The sequence below is a fragment of the Leptopilina boulardi genome, unplaced genomic scaffold, assembly GCF_019393585.1.
Source record: "Leptopilina boulardi isolate dan_hultmark-lab unplaced genomic scaffold, ZJU_Lbou_2.1 LbouV2_278, whole genome shotgun sequence".
In the NCBI taxonomy this organism is placed as follows: domain Eukaryota; kingdom Metazoa; phylum Arthropoda; class Insecta; order Hymenoptera; family Figitidae; genus Leptopilina; species Leptopilina boulardi.
In genome coordinates, this window is record NW_026137838.1 from 3,255,498 (window position 1) to 3,275,178 (window position 19,681).

The following is a 19,681-nucleotide window of genomic DNA, read 5'->3' on the forward strand; positions in this document are numbered from 1 at the left end:
ATAATAAAGACTAATTCCCATGATCTCAGGGGGAAAAAAAAAGTTACGAATCGAGAAAATACTTTTCTCGAGTAAAGATTGTTTTTGAAAAAAAATACAACAGAGAAAAATATAAAAGAAAGCGGGAATAAAAGAAAAAAGTTTTTCAAAAAAAAAAAAGAAAAGAAAAATGTGTGAAAAACAGGAAAATGACATGTAAGTCAAAGGAATGAAAATTATTGTTCCTTAAGGGATGAGGGTCGTTACTTTAGAGTTTTACCCATCAGCAAAAGTTACGAAACTTTTCATTTAAAACTATCAACAAGTTGACAACAGCTTAATTTGCTCGTATGTTACTTTGAAAATCCTTATTATTTAAATTTTTTCCATTTATCTTTTAATGGCAAAGACAAATTTTTTTTTAAATTTTTTTCTTTCTTTGTAATTATAAACTAAATTTTAATTATTTTCATCTAGAAAATCCAATTTTCTTCCCAGTAAAAAAGAATTATATTATTAAATTATTATTTTTAATATTATAATGCAATGAAAAGTTTCTTAAATTTCATTTTGTCCTCTCTTGTCACGACATTTTAAAATGTTAAAAATTGCCTGACTAACTTTTTTTTTTTTTCCAAAGATAAATCTTAAATGGAATTTCTTGAAAAGTTTATAATACAAGAAAGTTTTAAAGTGTCACAAAAGTTTTTCGATTACCTTCTAAAAATCATCTCTTATTTGATGGGCCGATCGGTCCCTGCTCGTCCATTTTTCAACAACCATCACCTTCATTCTGCAAATCAGCTTCTCCACACCTAAAATGTATACAATACAAAATTAATTAATTTAATTTTTAAAGAATAAATACTTTTTTAAAAAATAGTTGTACATTTATAAAAAAAAATAATTTTCCACCTAAAAAAAAAAATTTAGTGTCTTTTTTTATTATCTAAACTTTATAAAGGACAAATAAAAAATTCTTATCAATTGCCTTTTCTCAAATTGAAGTTAAATATTTGAAAGAGAAACAAAGTTTTAATATATAACAATTTTCAAAATGCAATTAAAAACATTTGCTAGTATTTGAAAAGTCTCTTTCTACTTAAGAAAACTTATACAAATGTGTATGAGTTTTGAAATATTTATAATTGGAAATAAACTCATTTTAAGTAATGTCAGAGAAAAACTTTTACGTAGATTAGTTTAAACTTTCAGCAATTTTCGTAAAATAATTATAAAAGCATAAATGAAATTACAACAAGAATTCCTTAATGGAAACAACCAATTATAAATAATATAATATGCAAATGAGAAAATTGGGCATTTTTTTTTCCTTTCTTCAAAGATTTTTTTTCTCCCTATCTTTTTTTCTTCTGAATAAAAATTTTTTATTTGTACAATTTTTTTTTTCAAATGTTATAAAAATTTCCGACAAAATTCTTCTTTGTAAGATACTAAAACTAAATTTCAAAAATATTTCCGGAATATTTCAAAAAAAAATTATAGAAACAAAATATTTTCAGAATTTAAAAGGAATATTTTTTAAATTTTCAAAATTTCAATTTAATATTCCACGTTGGCAAATAGAATAATAAATAATAAACAAAAAAAATTTCACAAAGCAATAATAAAAAAAAGAGACACTTTCAATATCCAAAATTAGTTTTTTATAATTCCCCATTGCGGAGATAAAAAAAAATGAGATAACGCTGCTGATAACACTAGATATAAACCTACAATCAATTTAATCTAAATTCTATTATCACCTCCATTAAAAAAAAAACCTATTTTTTTTTTTTTTGAAAATAAAAAATAGCAACGAAATTATGAAAAAAATCCGTTTGGAATAAAAATTTCAGAGATTGCTCTTTCATTTAGGATTTTTTTTTCTTTTTTTTTAAACCCTCAAGCGTCTCATCAACCTAAATATCTTCCGGAGAAAGGGAAAGTTCGTTATCGGTCTTTTCCTCTCGATCTATCCACGTCTCACGTGTGGTGATATATATACCTTTTGGAGCCAAAGAGAGGAGAGGTTGTACATATATAAAACCAGGAGAGGGATAGTGTTCTAGACCCTGAAGCTCTCTTTTAATAAAACACACATACATACAAATATTTCCCTCCTGGCAAATATAACCCTGAGGGATTCGGACAGGAGGAAAGAGAGAGAGAGAGAGAGAGAAAGATTTTTTCCAAACGATAAGCCCTGGCATACAGAATTATATGTATATATATATAGTTATGTTCAGACACACACACACAGGACTGGTTTCGGTCGGCCGGAAGAACCAGCTCAAATCGATAAGACAGATACGCACGTTAAGGGCGGCCAAGAAAATAGCCGCCATTCTCAACGACGTGCAGAGGCCCCCATAAATCCCAATCGAAGCAGCCACCCCTTTCACGCATCATCATCATCATCATCATTATCTATCAGAAATTCCACAGAGCCATTAAAAAAAGAGGGAAAAAGAATAAAACGAAAATGAAAAAACGAACGAGAGAAAAGGAAAAATATTCTTGTATATAAAGATAAAGAAAAAAAAATTGTATCAAGATTCAAGAAATCAGCAAAGAGGAAAATTGAAAAGCAGAATAAAAATCTCGCGATGAGGGGGAAAAATGAAAAAAAAATTTTTTTTTTCGGAAAATTGTCACCGGCGTTCCAGCCAATGGTCCCGGACTGGTGGATCGATATCCTCTTTTTTTCACTCCCCCTCTCAAAAGAAGACAGACTAACAGAGAGAAAAAGAGGTTTGAAAGGAAGGAGCAAAAGGGGTGGTTTATATAGAGTGGCACTAGAGAGAAGCTGAGCGAGAAAGAAACAGAAAAAAAATTTTTTTTTTTTTTCTAAAAGAACCGAAGAAAATGGTACATACCCAAAATTTGTTTCTCTTTCAATTTCTTTTTTTTTCGCTCCTTATTGTCACTTTTTCAAGTCATATTACACACATTTATATATATATATATATATACATATATAAACGAGGTTTTCGGATATAGCACTTCCACGAGTCACGGTGTTTCGCCGTCAAAATCAATACGACCCACCTCGCTGACCCTCTCCAATCCCCGTTTCGCTCACTCTCACTCGGTGTTGCTTTTTCTATCTCGTTTTTTTCTTCCTTTTTTTTACTCTTTCCTTTTTTCCTTCCTCTTTATTTATTTTTTTTTTGTTTTCTATTTCGAGGTTCCACTCCCGCACACAATCAAATCCTAGTTTGGCCCAAAGCAAGAATAGAAAACAATTTCACTCCGAAAAATTTCTGGAAAAAAATTTTTTTAAAAAATTAATTTAAAAAACAACCACCGTATAAAAAGAGTGAACAATTTTTTCCTATATGGCAAAACAGAAAAAGACGGTCACGATAGTGCGGCGCTATTCCTCGAGGTAGTTCCCTTTTTTTCAAGGCGGTACTTTTATTTAATTATTTTTTTTTTTATTTTTATTTTTAAATCAAGATTTATCGCGGGCGCGTCGATGTAATTTAAGGTACCACGATGGAGCGCCGCATCCCTCAACCCCAAAGACCAAAGGCGGACATGTTGTATTGTACGAGGGCGCAGACTCTAATCGTGAATTTCACCCTCCTGGAGTAAAGTGACTCCCACGCAAGCGCTTTTTACCCCCCGCGAAAAGAGAGAGAGAGAGAGGAGAGAGGTGTGAGGTTCATTCGATCCTAGATGGGTTATATGGTTGTGCGTGCGATAGTAAGCGCGTATATACAGGGCTGTATAGAAACATTACGATTAATTGAAAAAAAAAAATTCTCCCCTTTTTTTCCCCTCATTTAAAATTTGGAAAATTATCCCCCCCAAAAAAAAGAATACTTTTTTCGATATTAAATTGCAAAAAAATATATATTTTTCATCAATTTCTTCGAGACAGTATATATACATATAAGATTTCAATAAGTGAAAATCCACAGGGAATCAGCCGCAGAGTTCAATAAACTTTATATTCTCGCTGGATAACACAGTTTCTCACTGATAATTTAATTAGAAAATCAGTTTTCAATATTAATATTATTATTTTATCGAATTAACAAATAAAAAAAAAAATTATAGAAAATTATCCGTATTAAAAATTAATTGAAAAATTTCGAAAAAAACTAAAATATTACAAAATAGTTAATTTTTTTACATATCAAAATAACTAAAATTAAAAACTAATTAATAACTAAAATTTCTATTAAATAATTCTATTTTTTTTAATAAAAATTATTTATTCAGAAAAAATAAATTCCTTTTTCATAAATTGATACAGTTTTTTTAAATCAAGATTTTACTAATTAGTTTTAGCTAATTCAAATTAAAAAAAAAAAATTTTAAACTAAAAACTCTTGACAAAAAAAAATTTATTCGATTCGAAATAATTTCAACAACTGTTAAATAAATATTTACACGAGACCAAATAAACATTTATTCAATTATTATACGTCAGTGGAATACAGTTTATTTGTCAAAAAAAAATATTTATTTTATTTTATACCAGTAAATCATTTATTTAGTTCAAGTAAATATTTACACAAAAATTTATAATAGCGGATAATTTCTATTCATTTTTTTTAAAATACTTTTATAAATTCTATTTTCATTATATAATTATTATTTTAAATTATTATTTTTTTGTAAATTATATTAAAAATTAAAACCAATTCAGATAAATAAAAAAAAATTAAATCTACCCCAAAGAAACTTTTATATCGAATAAAAAATTATTTACAAACTCGCGAAAATAAAAATGATTTATAGTATCAAGAATGTATAAATATTAAAAAAGGGTTCAAAAAAAAATTTTTTTTTTTTTTTTAAGGGAATGCGACCCTGTGTCTAGGGTTTCTTAAGAAGGGTTGCAAGGGTGCATCAGAGCGTTAGCTGTCACTTGCTCCTATTTCAAGCCATCGAGTATATCATCTTACGTTTTCCGGAGAAAAAAAAAAAAAAGGATGGGACCTCAAAAATAATTGCAAGGGTTGACTGACTGAATCCCGCAAGTGCTTTTAAGTGCACATTTAAGGGTAAAAATGTGCGGTTTCAGAAATTAGAAGCTTTACTTTCAACTTTGCAAATACCTTTTATGCGCACAAAAAAAAAAGAGAGAGAGACAAGCAGAATATTTACCCTTTCCCATCCCCTGAATCCTCAATTTTTGCCAAGAAACAAAATTTTTTCATCATATCAAATAAATTATTAATTATTTATTTATTAAGCTTCAGCCTTTCGGCTCAGAAGTGGACTTGGTTTAATACAAAATTAAAAAAATGTATTAAATAAATAAATTATTAATTTAATTTTAATATTATTTTGAAAGAAATTTTTTTTTTTCAAAAAAGTGAAAAAAATTTCAATTTATAATAATATTAACAATAATATTGAAAGTGTCTTTTTATAGTAAAATTTAAAAAAAAATAAGCACATGAATTTTTTTGTGAGTTTGATTTTCCTCTTTTATGATTGAACAAAAAAAAAAAAGAAATTGTTTCTCACTCGATAATTATTGAAATGAAAGTATTGTAACCAATACATACCTTTATGTATTGAATAGGAGACGTTTGAATTCTGTCGATGGTCCCGCACAGTATATATATATATATATATAATGTAAATTGTTCAGCAGATAAGAGCAATTATAGGTGATCGTTGAATCGAAAACGATGAATTTCACGGGTGAATTATGGTCAAAAGCAAACGATGCCCTGAGGTCCACAACTGACTGCCATTCCTCTCGTGATCGTCATTAATGGTCATTCTGTTTCTGATCTAAACAACCATTCGACTCAAGCTTTGCTCTCCCATATCGTCTAAATTATCCCTCAAATCTGTTTATTATATCGATACATTAATTGTCCCAATTCACTCTTTGTTTCTCACATTTATCATCTTCATTGGCAATCTTTAAATAAAATTTTAATAAATAAAACTTAAAATAAAAAAAAACCTTATAATAAAAATAAAAAAAGTTGAAAAATTCATTAAACAGTTAAATAGTAAATATTATCCAGTAATACTCACATTAAAAATCGTGTTATTAAAATAAAATTGAAAATTGATCGAAATTATAATTTTATCCATTTTTAATTTCCTGTAGTTTGAATCTTTAATTTCAGAGACAGATATAAATTCTCTTTTTCTATTTCAAAGATCATGGCACGTTAAAATTTCACTAAAAGGTATTCCTCAAGTTTTAAAATAATTCTTGTTAAATTAACTTTTCAAATTAAATTCCACGATTGATCCAAGAAAAGAATTAGTTTTCCCAATTTCTGTAAGAAAAAGAAAAATTAATAAATAATAAATTAAAAACATGAAAAATTTTAATATAATAAATAGATTTAATTTATTTACAAAATAAATTTAGTTTCAATAAAATTGAATAAATTATATTGAAAGTAAATTATATTTATTTAAATTAATAAAAATATTTACAATTATATATTAATATTATAAAATATAACAGGGTTTTTAAACGATTCTATATAAATGATTTCATGTCTTTTTTTATTGTTTTCAAAAATATTGTCTTTTCAGGAACTTGTCGTATCAAAATTTCTAAATATTCCAAAATTTTAATAATCTATTGGAACACTGTACAATTTTATTTTAAAACAAAAATAAAAGTGAATAATAATTTATTCATATGGAAACAAACCAAAATTTTGAATATTCAATTATTAAAAAAATTTTATTTTAATTTTGAAGCAAAATATTGAAATAGATTTAATATTAAAATTTTTTTTTAATATTTTTAATTGTTTTTAATAATCCAAAATATTTATTCAAAAGCTTAAAATACTTAAATTTAAAATAAAAATATTCTTTATTTAATATTTTAAATATTCTAAATATTCAAAAACTGAATACTTTTAAAATATTTGATTTAATATTTTGAATATTCGAAATCCCAATGGAAATTTATTGTAATTGTTATAAAACTGCAGCAATTTCATTTTCTAATAACTCTTTCTTTTAAGTTCCCATATGAATGAAGGAATAAATAAACTGCGGTAAGGTGTACTTGCCAATGAGCTAAGAAAATAAAGAGAGCGTGGGGTAAAAGTTGTGGTTGAAGAAAACAGACCTGCGCTTCTCCACACCTGAGGGTGTATAGTGCTTAATTACTCCCGTATCACAGAGCGTAGTATTTCGTAGTAAGAGCAAAAGGGAGACAGATATATATATATATATAGAGAGAGCACATTATCGCTCATCTCGTTTCTTGGCCAACACGCATAGCTGTAAACTATACTGTCACACACACGCATCATGGTCGAATACATCTAGTTGAAATGTGCGGTGTGTCAACCACCCTTGACACACCAAGTGACTAAAAAAAAGAGGGGTATATTTCTATGTGTTGAGATGGTTTGCGGTGGGGAAAAAAAAAATCCTTGAATGTCGTCCGACGTTCATTCAAATAACGTCCAATCACACTCACGACTGTAGGGTTACGTTAAGAAGCTTGCCACCAACATTTTTTTTTACATTTATTACACTCCTTAAAAATTCCAACTTGAAAAAATATTTTAATCATTTTTGAAAAGCCAATATTAAAAATTTTGGAATTTTTCTCCATCTTCAAAAAAAAAAAACCAATTTCTTCTCCATTCAACATGAAATTCATGAACCTAGAATTTGAAGTAAATTCATATTTTATTCTTATTATGTACAAACGATTGAAGATAATTGAATATAAAAAAATAACTATATATAGTTTTGTTTACGTAATTTCAATAAATTCTAAGTGTCCTTTGTATTTATTTTCCTTTTCTTATTTGGACGATTAGGTAAATCGTGCATACTTTTTTTATGTTTTAAACTTTTTTCATTCACTTCCTCCGTTTCATTTTCAATGTCCATTTCTTCATGTTTACCATTTGATAAAACAACTGAACTAAAATTAACATCTAAACCTTCGCCCATTACTTCAGCTCGTAATTTACGAGCTTCCTTTTTCAATTTTTGTTTTGCTTTTTGATTCTTCTTTTTCTTCTTCTTTGAATTCGCCAATTCCTCATCTTTATCATCATCAGAATTATGTTCAACAATTGAATCCTCATGTTTGCCATTTTGCAATTTTACTCCATTCACCGGCTCTGGTTTTGTTTCCTTTTTCTTCGCCGATCTAAAAAAAAAAAATTTGTTTTTTTATTTCTAATTTTCAAAAGAGAAAAATAGTTTAATTTAATTAAACTTACGACACTGTGGGAGCTCCAATTTGTGATGCCAATTTATTGTAACAAGATTTAACATCTTTCGTGAGCGATACATTTAATCTGTATTCTCCCATAGTTTCTGCTATCAATTTCCAATCCCACGCTTCCGGTAAATGATGAGAACGAACTGCGTGCAACAATGTAAATAAATTGACAACAAATTTTTGCTTAATTTCCTTTCCAATCACTTGTTGTTCATCTCGTGAATTTTCCTCACGAATTTGATTTTGCGCAACATTCTCCTTTAATAGTTTTACACTCTTTTTAGACAATTTTTTCTCAAGTTTCATTCGCCTCTCTTTATGGTCGTCGTTCTGCAATATTCTTGCATTCCGATAGAAAACTAACAAAAGTTCCAAAGCCTGACTCCTTCTAAACGATCGAATCTCATTGTCGAAAGCAAATTCCACCTGTTAAAAAAAAAGTCCATCAATTAATAAACAAAAACAAAAAAAATTCAAATTACATTTTTGAAAAAAATAATTTACCAAAAGTGGAACAAGCATCCAGTTGCCCTCCCAGCATAATTGTAATATATTTTTAAAAAAGAAAATTGAAAGAATACAATCTCTTTTCTTGAAGAATGCTGTTAAATTCTCAACATAAATTTTTGCCAAATCGTCCATTGGTAAATTTGCCTGTTGTGAACATCTTACCAATAATATACAACATTTTGCCAATTGTTCGCCCATTTCTTGACAAATAGACGCTGATCGTTCACCTTTTTCAATTAATATTCTCATTAATGTCGTCAACAATTCATTGTCCACATTATCGGTATCTTTGAATTTTTTTAAATTTGCCAATTTTTTTAAACAACCTTTCACTTTATTTTCAAGTGGTTTTTGATGTGGTTCCTTGATACAATATTCAAGTAACATAAATAATGGAACAATCATATCAAGAGCCAATGCCATCGATGGACAAGAATCCAAATAACATTCAAGTAAATCAATAACACGAATACGAAAATGCGTTAAAGTCTCAGCTGATTTTGATTGTTTTTTCATTTGTGTTTTACGACTTTCACGAAGTATTTTAAAAGCCGCCGCCAATGATGCATCAAGACGTTTTCCTTCTTCTTCATCAATTTTATCAACGTCAATTTCGTCATCGGTTTGAGCGGCCGCATCACCAAGAGCTTGACTCACTGCCAATCGTAATCGATCTGTTACAGTTTCATCCTCATCGTCATCATCAGGATTGTCATCGTCGTCACTATCATCCTCATCGCTATCAATTTTATCTCCTTTTTCTTCTTCTTCTTCGGAATTATTTCCCGAATCTTCATCGTTATTTTCTTCGCCTTTTTTAACACCATTTTTACCTAAATTTTCTATTTTCAGTTGTTCACTATCATTTTCTTCATTTTCTGATTCCATCTCAGAATCTGAAGAATCATCCTCAATTCCTTTTGCGCTTAAAGGTCCCTTCGTATTCTTTATATCTAATACCTGTACAAATTTTTATTTCCAATTAGAAATTATTATTTATCTTTTAAAACAGTAAAAAAAACAACAATTTATAATAAATAAATATTTACCGCCAAGATTTGATGTAACGAAACGCTGGTGAGATGAGGGCAAATATGTGGAAAAACACAGCCAACAACAGTGCGAAGTAAATGTTCATTTCGTGATAAAAGTGATAATAAAAGATCGACAACAACTTCGGTCCATTCGGGTTCATCAGTGTCGCTTGTCCCTTTTGATTTACGCGATTTCTTCTTCTTTTTCAATCTCTCAAAACAATTGTGTAATTCATCAATTGATGAAATTGCCATTTCTGGATCGGTAAATAATTGTAAACCCATATGTAAATCCATTGTATGAAAAAATGCGGCAAATTTATCATTATCATCCTCCGATTTTTTAACAACATTCATCATTTTTTGCCATGCCTCTATACCCGTTTCTTCAAGAGGTATTCTTAATTTTAAATCATTATTTTTGACAAATAATTCTTCATTTAAATATGAAACCATATTACTTAAAATTGATCTCAAATCATTTAATTTTGGCAATTTATTGTCTAGTGCACGATAGAAACTGACTTTAATTTTATCTGAAACAATACACAAAATAATAATTTTTAATTAGATTTAAGATTCCAATTTTTTAAATTCAATAAAATAATTTATAAACATGTAAATAATAAAATAAATAAAATAATTACTTGCTAAATCAACTCCAACATTCTCAGATTCACAAAGACCAAGTTTAAACAAATATTTAAGTTGTTTCAATCTCCAAGTTTGATTTGATGTCATTTCCGTGTGACTTAATAATCTGAAAAATAATTTTTTTAAAGAATTAATTAATTAAAATTCAATAATTCTAATTAAATTATTTTTTTTTTAATACTTACTTTGTCAAAAGTTGAACTGCATAAATTCTCTCGACATTCGTCCAAGTTTGTGCAGTTTCACTATTATTACTCTCTTTTATTTTTGAATTGTCTATTATTTCTTTGTAAATTTTTGCCAATTTTTTCACACCATCGCCATCTAATGTAGCCGTAAATAATTGAATAATTTTCAAGCCAGTCATTTTTTCAATCATTAAATCACCTGGATATTGAATTAATCTCAATAAAGTATTAATTTTAATTTTATTATCAGCATTCTCGGATAAAATTGTCGTTAATGATGATAGAATATTTTTAAAAGCAATTGTAACTTCATCCTTCTTATTTCTTTTGTTAAAATTACATTTTCGCAACATAAATTGAAGATATTTTTCCGAGAGTAATTCAGGAATTAATGATTTGTCTTTTACATTTTCAAGTAAAAGTCGTAGTAATTCAGTTGCAAGATATTCGTCAGTTTTTGATGGTTTCAAAAAACGTTTATCTATCGCTGTCCAAAATAATTCAACATATTCAGTTGTTGACAATTTTTCAATAAATAATTTATAAATTGGATGTCGATAACACACGATTCGAGGTATTTCCTAATAAACAAAAATGTAATTATTATTAATCAATTATTTTTGAAATCTTTTAACGATTCTTTCAAAAAAAAAAAATACTCACAGTTAAGATTTTCGTAATACTTTCCATGGATTCGACATTAATAATATTTTCAGATCCAAAAGTTTTTTTGTAAATCTTCTTTACGACTGATGGAAATTTCTCCTGAATAATCAATAATGTATGTAAAGTTTCCAAATTTTGTTCTAACAATGGTTTAATTAATTCTTGTTGAAGTAAAGGCCAAACATTATTGACAAATAATGTCTCATCGATTTGATTTAAAAAATCAATAATAAATGAATATGCAACAAAAGAGAGATAACTGCGTTTTTTACTAGCAGCAATTAAAAGTTCCAAAACTTTTACTTGTTCTTCTGCTGTACATTTTTGAAGAATTTTTGAACGCACTAATGATCCGCATGTTAATATTCGACCAGTGTAAACTTCTCCAACTTCCTATTTAAATTAATATAAATATTTTAAAAAATTTTCAATTAGCAAAAAATAGAAAAATTTAGTAATTTAATTTACTTACACTTTTAAGTTTATTGTTAACGGGTTGTAAAACATTTTCCATAATTTCTAAAATTTTTTCGACTGGTGTCTCTGGATTTGTAGTCAAGTACCCAGTTAAAGTTATATAGAAACTTTTTCTTGACGTTATATTAGAAGATCCAGTACCACGGATCAATCGTTTTAATGTTAAATTTAATTCTTCAGACGTATCATCATTCTGGAGAAAATATTTTCAAGCTATTAGCTAAATATATTTAAAATCTTAGGGGCGATAGATTTCTCAGGTGAACAATAATTTCTAAAACCTAACCTCAAAATTTTATTCTCAATTTCAAATACCATTAAAAATAATCATTATAAATTAAAATTAAACCCCTATAAAAATTTACTAATATTTTCTTTATTAAAATAAATAATTTTTTTCAACTAAACTTTTTATAATCTAAAGATAGAGTTAAAAAAAATATCTGACGCATGTTTGTGATTTTAGGTTAGAGAGGCTGAACAATTTTATAAGTTTTACAAGTTTAGTTAAATTTTAGATAAAAAAAAATTCTATATAAAGAAAAGAGAATAAAATTCTTACCCAATTTTGTTCTGAAAGATATTTGACTAGTTCAACACCGCCAGCAATTCTCTCCTTATCGGATCCTTTAATGAGTTTTGGAAAAGAATCAAGAACACCTAACTTCGTTTTCTCCATTTTTTCATACGAATATTTGATAATAACAGTTAAAACTTTTTACTTGCACGATATTTTCACTGTTTTTTTCTCACTCTACACAATGTGATCATAAATCTTGTATAAAATTGACCGCAGGATAAATAATCCTGGGATATAAATAAAAAAAAATTACAAAACAATTATTTTGGCCATGCGGTAGACACGCAAGAGGCTTTTTAAGAAGTTTAATTTTATATCTGTAGAGGGAGCTACTATCCAATCACGGTTGGGAATGTATTAAAAAAAATGTTGTAGAATACGTAAAACACTGTATCTACGTAAAATACTCTATTATCACTAAGTTTTGAATAGATTAAAAATTATACAATATTTATCTCTTTCTGTAAAAAAATGTAAAAATTTGATTATTAATAATTGAAATCATGAAACAAAAATAGAATTTTTTAATAAAACAAAAAAAAAGGATACATTGTAGATAATTATCTGAAACAAATAAATGCGAATTTAAACAAGTACGTATAAATTAAAAAAAAAAAATTAAACAATTGTTATATATTTAAAACAGTAATAATAGAAAAAGGATACATGTTGAGAAAACAATTTCTGAAACAAATATAAAAACAAACACCTTTTAATTAATGCAAATAAAACATAGAAATTAATAAAATTAAATATTTCTCAACATCCTGTAATTTATGAATAAAAATACTTATCCTTAAATTTATTTTCCTTAAACTTCAATCACTAAAATCAACACTATAAAATTGTTCACTCACTGAATGATTTAAAAAAAAATCGCGACGTAGTTAAAAAGAAAATAATTATTTAATTAGCGGAAAAAAGAGAATAATAATAAACAAATTTTAGTGTTGATGAAATAAAAATTATCAACACAAATATATATTTGTCATGGGGCAATATTTTACGCGATTTTTAAAAATGATTGTTAAAATTTAAAAAAATTTCAATATCTTAATACACAAATATTTACAAAAAATATAACATTATAATATAGAAAAGAATAAATAAAATATATCAAAAAGTATAAAAATATATTCTCTCTTTATACTTTTTGATTATATTATCCAACAATGTACAAAAATATAAAACATCTGAAAAATAAAATAATTATATTAAAAATTTAAGAATATAAAAATTCAGTTTCTCACCACGATGATTCAACTGAAAAAGAATTTTCTAAATTAAATTTGAACATATACAGTACATGGAAATACAACATTGTAATATTTGTGTACAAGATAGTGACACAAAAAATACACACATACAAAATTATTAATATTTTTATTATTCTTACCAGAATAATATTCCTCCCTAGCTATATTTAAAAGAAATGGTATCTCACTCACACTTTAAAGAAAACCTATCCTACCTATAGCTATATTTAAAAAATCTAACAATTCATTCCGCAATATACAAAGTACACAACAAACATTGCCAAAAAAAGAATATTTTTTTTTTGTCAACGGTGTCACTATGTTGCTAAAAAAAAAAATAAGACTCACCGGTCGTTGATTTCCTCCTCAATGTGCCATTCATCGTAGTAGCTCTGCATCGTAGAAGCTCTGCTTTTTTTTCTGAAGCTGTATATGATCTCCATCCTGAAGCAGCTCTGCTCCGCCTTTTCTTCAAGAGTACACAAACACAAACTCACAATCACATTATTTTAACGAACTGAATTTAACACGTACATTTTAACAATCAAATTTACTTTCTTTTTTTTATTAATATAAACGATTTTATTATTAGCACGATTAGACACGAAATGCAAAAAAAAACACACAATTTTGGCACGTGGTCGACACAATGTATGGCAGCCATTTTGTCCTTCTATATTTCTTCAACTTTCATTGGAGAATTATACCCCCCAACTCAATATATTGCAACAATGTTGGAAACATTACTACAATACATCTTAACATTGTAACCGTTATGCAACAATGTTTAAAATAAAGTTGTAACATTGGCAACAATGTTGCAAATATATTGCCGCTGTACAGGGGTGAAGAGAATAAAAAATGCCTATACCAAAATGATTTCAGATCTCGATAAATTCGATAAAAATCCAATTTACTAATACATCTTTCGATTCTCATTTAATAATATTTGCAAAATCAGAAATACTGTAAGTGCAAAAATATATTTGTTCTTTGGAAATTAACTACGAAAACGACACTCACCACGAGACCTGTATGCCCGGTTTTATACAAATCAAGTTTTTTCCGAAATAAATATCACTTGTATCATTTAATTACACGTTAGAAGTTAAAATTTGATTATAATAGAAAAGTTTAATCACAAAACAATGAAAACGAACAAAATATTATTCGACACTTGTCGAGAGAAGCTGGAGCAACACGCACAGACTTGTTCTACCGTCGCCATATTGCCAAATGGACGACGACCAATCATATTCCTGCCTTTAATATATATTCAATAAAACAAAAATTTTACATTACGAATAACTATTTCATTTAAATAATTAAAAATATTTACTAATGATTTAACAAAAAAGTGCAAATTGAACTAAATTTCATTCGATCGTAGCGCTACACTTGCCGGAAACAGTTTTAACATGAAAATCAGTGACACCAACATGAAACGGAAACGGAACGTTCCCATCAATTTTGATTGGCCGGAATGCGCGCGCTAATTTAAAATATACTACATTTCAAATTTACCCGCTTATTTTTAACCAATAAAAATTTATTGCAAACGCTTGCGTAATTGGTATTACTGAATCAAAACAAGAGTCATCTTTCTTGATTAAAACGCATACTTCATTATTCATCACGTTTTTAACAGAATATAAAAAAAAATCTCGACAATCCTTTCTTTTTCATTGTCATTATTAGTTCATTGTTCTTTGTGATACAGTGTCGTAAAACAACGGTAGTCTTTAGAATCATTGAAATAATAAAATAATTGCAAACCCATTTACGCGAATGGAAATATAATTGACAATCGATTAAATCGGGAGTGTCGTTGACTGCAATTTTTCAGGCTTTACGTTTTGCAAATGTTTTATATATGCGAAACAAGAGAATTTTCAATCAACGTAAAAATAATTATTTAATAAAAATTGTGGAAGCATGTCATCTGATAAAGTTATTTCGCAAACGGAATTTCAATTATCCTGAGTTTTTTCAGTTCACTGAAGCCATACGTTTTCGTAAGTTAAATGTCATATATTCCATATGATTATTTAATATAATTTTTATTTTGTACATTATATTTTATTTGCATAAAATGGTGTAAATACAATGACAGTTATTGATTATTGTACATTATTAGCTTGAATAACTGGTTAAATCAATGCTGTTATATACATATATATATATATTGTACACTTGTATGTATATTAAGGGTGGAAAAATGTTACATTTTATTTATTTTTTTTTTTATATTATTATTTAAGTGCTTTACTTTGTTTTAAAAAAATAGTTTTTTTTAAATTACAAAAAAAGTTAAATATTTGTACAAAATGTACAATTTTGTATTTTTAAAGAAAAATTGCTTTTTTTTTATTTATTGTGAAAGTATTTTTAGAAATGTTGATTGTTTACAGTTGGCTTGACATGTCATATTCTATTGAACGTCTAAACTATATGCAAGACAGCAGCAGTGACACAGAAACAGATTGCAAGGAAACTGATGGGCATGGACGGAATTCGGCTTATAAAAACAGATTGAGGTGAGACCAATTTATATAGATGATTTTTTAATACTATTTTTTTTTCACAAAAAAAGCTGTCTTAGATAATTCTCAATTTTACCTCTTGTTAATTTAAAAAAAAACAAAAAAAAATCGCATGTTTCCCGAAAAAATTTTTTTCAACATTTTTATTTATTGTAACAATAATCGAAAACAGCAAAACATTTTACTGAATTGGTTTTAAACTCAGCTGAAGGAGATAAACTGACTAAAAAAAATAGTTTTTTACTAAACACTCACTCAAATTCAAAATTTTTTTAAAACTTGAAAATAAAAATACACTTAATTAATGTATATTTTAATTTTTTTGTACATACTTCTTGCTTTTCATTCCTGCTTGTCATTTTTCTTATAATATATATTATATATGTATAATCAATATATATATTCTCAAAACATTTTCATTAAATCATAAAGCACGTTTGCTAACGACATTATTTTTTATAATTAAAATAAATTTTTTACGTGTTATTCGCTCGTATATATATTATATATATGTTGTCACTTTTATTCTTGAAGTACATCCAAGTGGTTTTCTGTTTTCAGGTGAGTTCGAAAAAATTTAGATTCTTGTTACTTAGTTATGTTCTAATGCTTAGATGCAGCATTGGCACCAATTTCTTTAATTAATTTTTTATTAGTAGATCACCCATTTTTTCTTTTTTAGTTTTTTTTTATTTTTTAAGACAGTATTTTATATAAAAAATATTATTTCTCTAGGTAAGCGTTATTATATTATATATATTTATACAAAAATAACAAGAGGAGTCAGAACAAAAGTATGATCAAATATATATGTACATGGAAAATCTACACATTTCTTGGAACAATACCAAATAACTAATTGTAACTTCCTATTTTATATATATATACATTTATATATAAATTATTTTTTCTTATGAAATTCACCAATTTTTTAACTCATATTTTCATATCGTTGACTCTTTGAAAAAACTATTTTGTAATTATTTTAATTACAAATTATTTTTTTGAAAAGAATTTGAGATAAATTTCAATTTTGTTAAATTTTTACAAAGAGTCAATAAATCATCGAACATTCTAGGATACGTAGATATCCCAAAATGCTTGATTTTAGCTGGAAAGTTAGTAAGGAAATGTGGTTGTTTTGCATGTAGTTGTGGTGGTTCGTCCAAACCAAAATCTTGTCTGGTTCAGAGGGATGGAAGCATCGAACAACATTGTCCTCCCATCGAGAAAAGCAGACAGAGCACAAATTTAGGTCAACTAAACAGGTAAAAAAAAAAAAAAAAAACTCAATTCAAGAAAAAAAAAAGAAACGACTGAATGAGTTTCTTTTACCACGAAAAAAAAATTCATTTTGACTAACAATATAAGGATCTCTTTTCCCAAGAGATTGAAAATTCATTATTCACCTAATAATTATTATATTGAAGAAAGAGGATTGCATGGTTTTTAGAGATATACACTTTTTTTTTTAGAATAATAATTTTTCTACGTTTTTTTTTTTTAACTTTTATATATTATGAAAAAAAAATGAAAAAAAGGAAAATAAAGTAGTAAGTAGATAGAAGCAGCTTATGGCCTCGTTCTTTCCTTGCGGCACTTATTCTTAGTTTCTTTGTTATAAGACCTGGATCCTTTCAATGTGAAAACGCTATTTGTGTATAAGGTAATACAAATTTTCAATAAGACTTTTTTTTCATTCGCAAGCACTTCATCAAACTTTTTTGTTTTTTTTTATGCCGAATAAATAATAGAAAAAGAAAAATTTTTCCCTTGCATTCCTTTTTCTTGATTATTTCCCCAGACAGAGAAATATAATAAAATATATAAAAAAAAATGAGGACTTTGATTATAAAAATAAATTATTTTTAGGCTTCGTACAGGGATTGGAATAACGAAAAGTCCACAAAATCAAAATCGAGAAAGTTGTTCGTCGTCAAATTTAACGTCAGGAATGAGTCATCAACAGATTAGTGACGAGAGAATTACTCTCATTGTTGATAATACAAGGTTGGCAAATAAAAAAAAATTACTATTTTTTCTAAAAAGTATTTTCAAAAATTAATTATTAAAGAAAAAAGAGTTTAAGATTTAATTTTTTCTTTTTAGATTTATAATCGATCCAGCACTTTTCACGGCCCATCCAAATACAATGTTGGGACGAATGTTCAGCTCTGGAATCGAATTTGCACAACCGAATGAACGCGGTGAATACGAAGTGGCGGAAGGAATATCTGCAATGGTTTTTCGTGCTATTCTTGAATATTACAAAGGAGGAATCATTCGTTGTCCACCGACTGTGACGGTTCAAGAATTACGAGAGGCTTGCGATTATTTACTTATTCCCTTTGATGCCAGTACTGTCAAATGCCAAAACTTGAGTAAGGATTATTTTTTTCCTAAATGTAAAAAAAAAAATGGCTAATTTTTTCTAATTTTGAAAATTAATTCCAGGAGGATTGTTACACGAATTGTCCAACGAAGGAGCGCGTTGTCAATTCGAAGTATTTCTCGAAGATTTAATACTACCCTTAATGGTGAATAGTGCACGACGTGGTGATCGTGAATGTCACATAGTTGTTCTATTAGAAGACGATGTTGTCGATTGGGATGAGGATTATCCACCACAAATGGGAGAGGAATATTCGCAAAGTAGGTATCAAAAATTAAAATTTTTTAAAAAAATTTTCGAAAATATTAATTAAAAAATAATAATTACAGCCGTGAACAGTACAGCGATGTATAGATTTTTCAAATACATTGAAAATCGTGATGTTGCTAAGCAAGTGATGAAAGAACGGGGTTTAAAAAAAATTCGTCTTGGAATTGAAGGCTATCCAACTTATAAGGAAAAAGTAAAAAAACGCGCCGGTGGCCGTGAGGAAGTAATTTATAATTATGTACAAAGACCATTTATTCATATGTCATGGGAAAAAGAGGAGGCAAAAAGTCGTCATGTTGATTTTCAATGTGTTAAATCAAAATCAGTGACAAATTTAGCAGAGGCCACAGCTGATCCTGTATTAGATGCAGGAGGAAATCCAATAATTGCTCTTTTACAAGCTGCGGAAATAGTACCACAACCGGAAGCTTCACCGCCAATGGGACAGGATATTGATGTTGAAGGTGCACCTGGATTAGCGCCTGATTCCGATGCATTAGGTTCAATACCGCCTGATGAGCAAACATTATAATCGGATAAGAATAATAATAATAATAATTATTATTATTGCACATTACGAATAACATACTCACAAGCGGCTGTTTACTTCAAGAGATTTATCAAAAGTATTAACGTAATGTTTCTCCGAATTCGAAGTTGAGAAACGCTGGGTCCACCGATTCGAGAGCCCATTATTATAATTATTAATAATAATAATAATAATAATAATCAATTATATCAATAATTAGACTTGATTGAAAGTACTCGAGTAAAATGTTCGCTTTTACTTGTTCATATTTATATTAAATAATATTATATAGATATATATGTACGAAACAAGAAGACTTATCTCACAAAACTGTAAATTTTTTTCAAGTTGGTCATTTTGTATCTCTTTAAATAAAATTTAAAATAAGCAAATAATTTTTATT

General features: G+C 27.5%; 3 protein-coding genes across 9 annotated transcripts in view; 1 reads left to right on the forward strand and 2 right to left on the reverse strand.

Annotated features, from left to right (window-relative positions):
• LOC127281766 (rho GTPase-activating protein 100F) overlaps positions 1-3,520 on the reverse strand; it is a 47,055-nt gene extending 43,535 nt beyond the window's left edge. For 4 of the 6 annotated variants that reach the window (XM_051305644.1, XM_051305640.1, XM_051305645.1 and 1 more), the window contains exons 1-2: positions 2,859-3,520; positions 697-794 (exon numbers count right to left, since the gene is read on the reverse strand). The gene's annotated coding sequence lies outside the window, so the exon portion shown is untranslated. The remainder of the gene's footprint in view (positions 1-696; positions 795-2,858) is intronic. The other 2 variants (XM_051305643.1, XM_051305641.1) reach the window with 2 other exon arrangements.
• A 4,093-nt stretch (positions 3,521-7,613) lies between these two features.
• Positions 7,614-12,596, reverse strand: LOC127281900 (myb-binding protein 1A-like). Its single transcript, XM_051305875.1, has 9 exons — positions 12,271-12,596; positions 11,704-11,901; positions 11,229-11,624; positions 10,563-11,146; positions 10,371-10,483; positions 9,739-10,259; positions 8,684-9,649; positions 8,178-8,605; positions 7,614-8,104 (listed from the first exon to the last, which is right to left on the reverse strand). Exons 1-9 carry the CDS (start codon positions 12,385-12,387, stop codon positions 7,720-7,722), a joined length of 3,708 nt encoding a protein of 1,235 aa, XP_051161832.1. The 5' UTR covers positions 12,388-12,596; the 3' UTR covers positions 7,614-7,719.
• Positions 12,597-15,161: 2,565 nt separating this feature from the next.
• Positions 15,162-19,673, forward strand: LOC127281901 (BTB/POZ domain-containing protein 10). 2 transcript variants are annotated; one of them, XM_051305876.1, is made up of 7 exons: positions 15,162-15,559; positions 15,956-16,081; positions 17,239-17,355; positions 17,960-18,097; positions 18,197-18,468; positions 18,542-18,739; positions 18,809-19,673. In XM_051305876.1, the coding sequence occupies exons 2-7, from the start codon at positions 15,966-15,968 to the stop codon at positions 19,279-19,281; spliced, it is 1,314 nt and encodes a 437-aa protein (XP_051161833.1). In that variant the 5' UTR covers positions 15,162-15,559; positions 15,956-15,965; the 3' UTR covers positions 19,282-19,673. The 2 variants fall into 2 exon arrangements, with proteins under 2 accessions (XP_051161833.1, XP_051161834.1); XM_051305877.1 differs by lacking the exon at positions 17,239-17,355.
• The last annotated feature ends 8 nt before the right edge of the window (positions 19,674-19,681 follow it).

Coding starts and splice junctions, on each gene's coding strand:
- LOC127281900 (XM_051305875.1), bottom strand. CDS start 12,387: ATGGAGAAAACGAAGTTAGGTGTTCTTGATTCTTTTCCAAAACTCATT. Junction 10,484..10,562: donor GCAGTTCAACTTTTGACAAA/GTAAGTATTAAA, acceptor ATTATTTTTCAG/ATTATTAAGTCACACGGAAA. Junction 9,650..9,738: donor CGTTACATCAAATCTTGGCG/GTAAATATTTAT, acceptor AAATTTGTACAG/GTATTAGATATAAAGAATAC.
- LOC127281901 (XM_051305876.1), top strand. CDS start 15,966: ATGTCATATTCTATTGAACGTCTAAACTATATGCAAGACAGCAGCAGT. Junction 16,082..17,238: donor GCTTATAAAAACAGATTGAG/GTGAGACCAATT, acceptor TTTTGCATGTAG/TTGTGGTGGTTCGTCCAAAC. Junction 18,740..18,808: donor GGGAGAGGAATATTCGCAAA/GTAGGTATCAAA, acceptor TAATAATTACAG/CCGTGAACAGTACAGCGATG.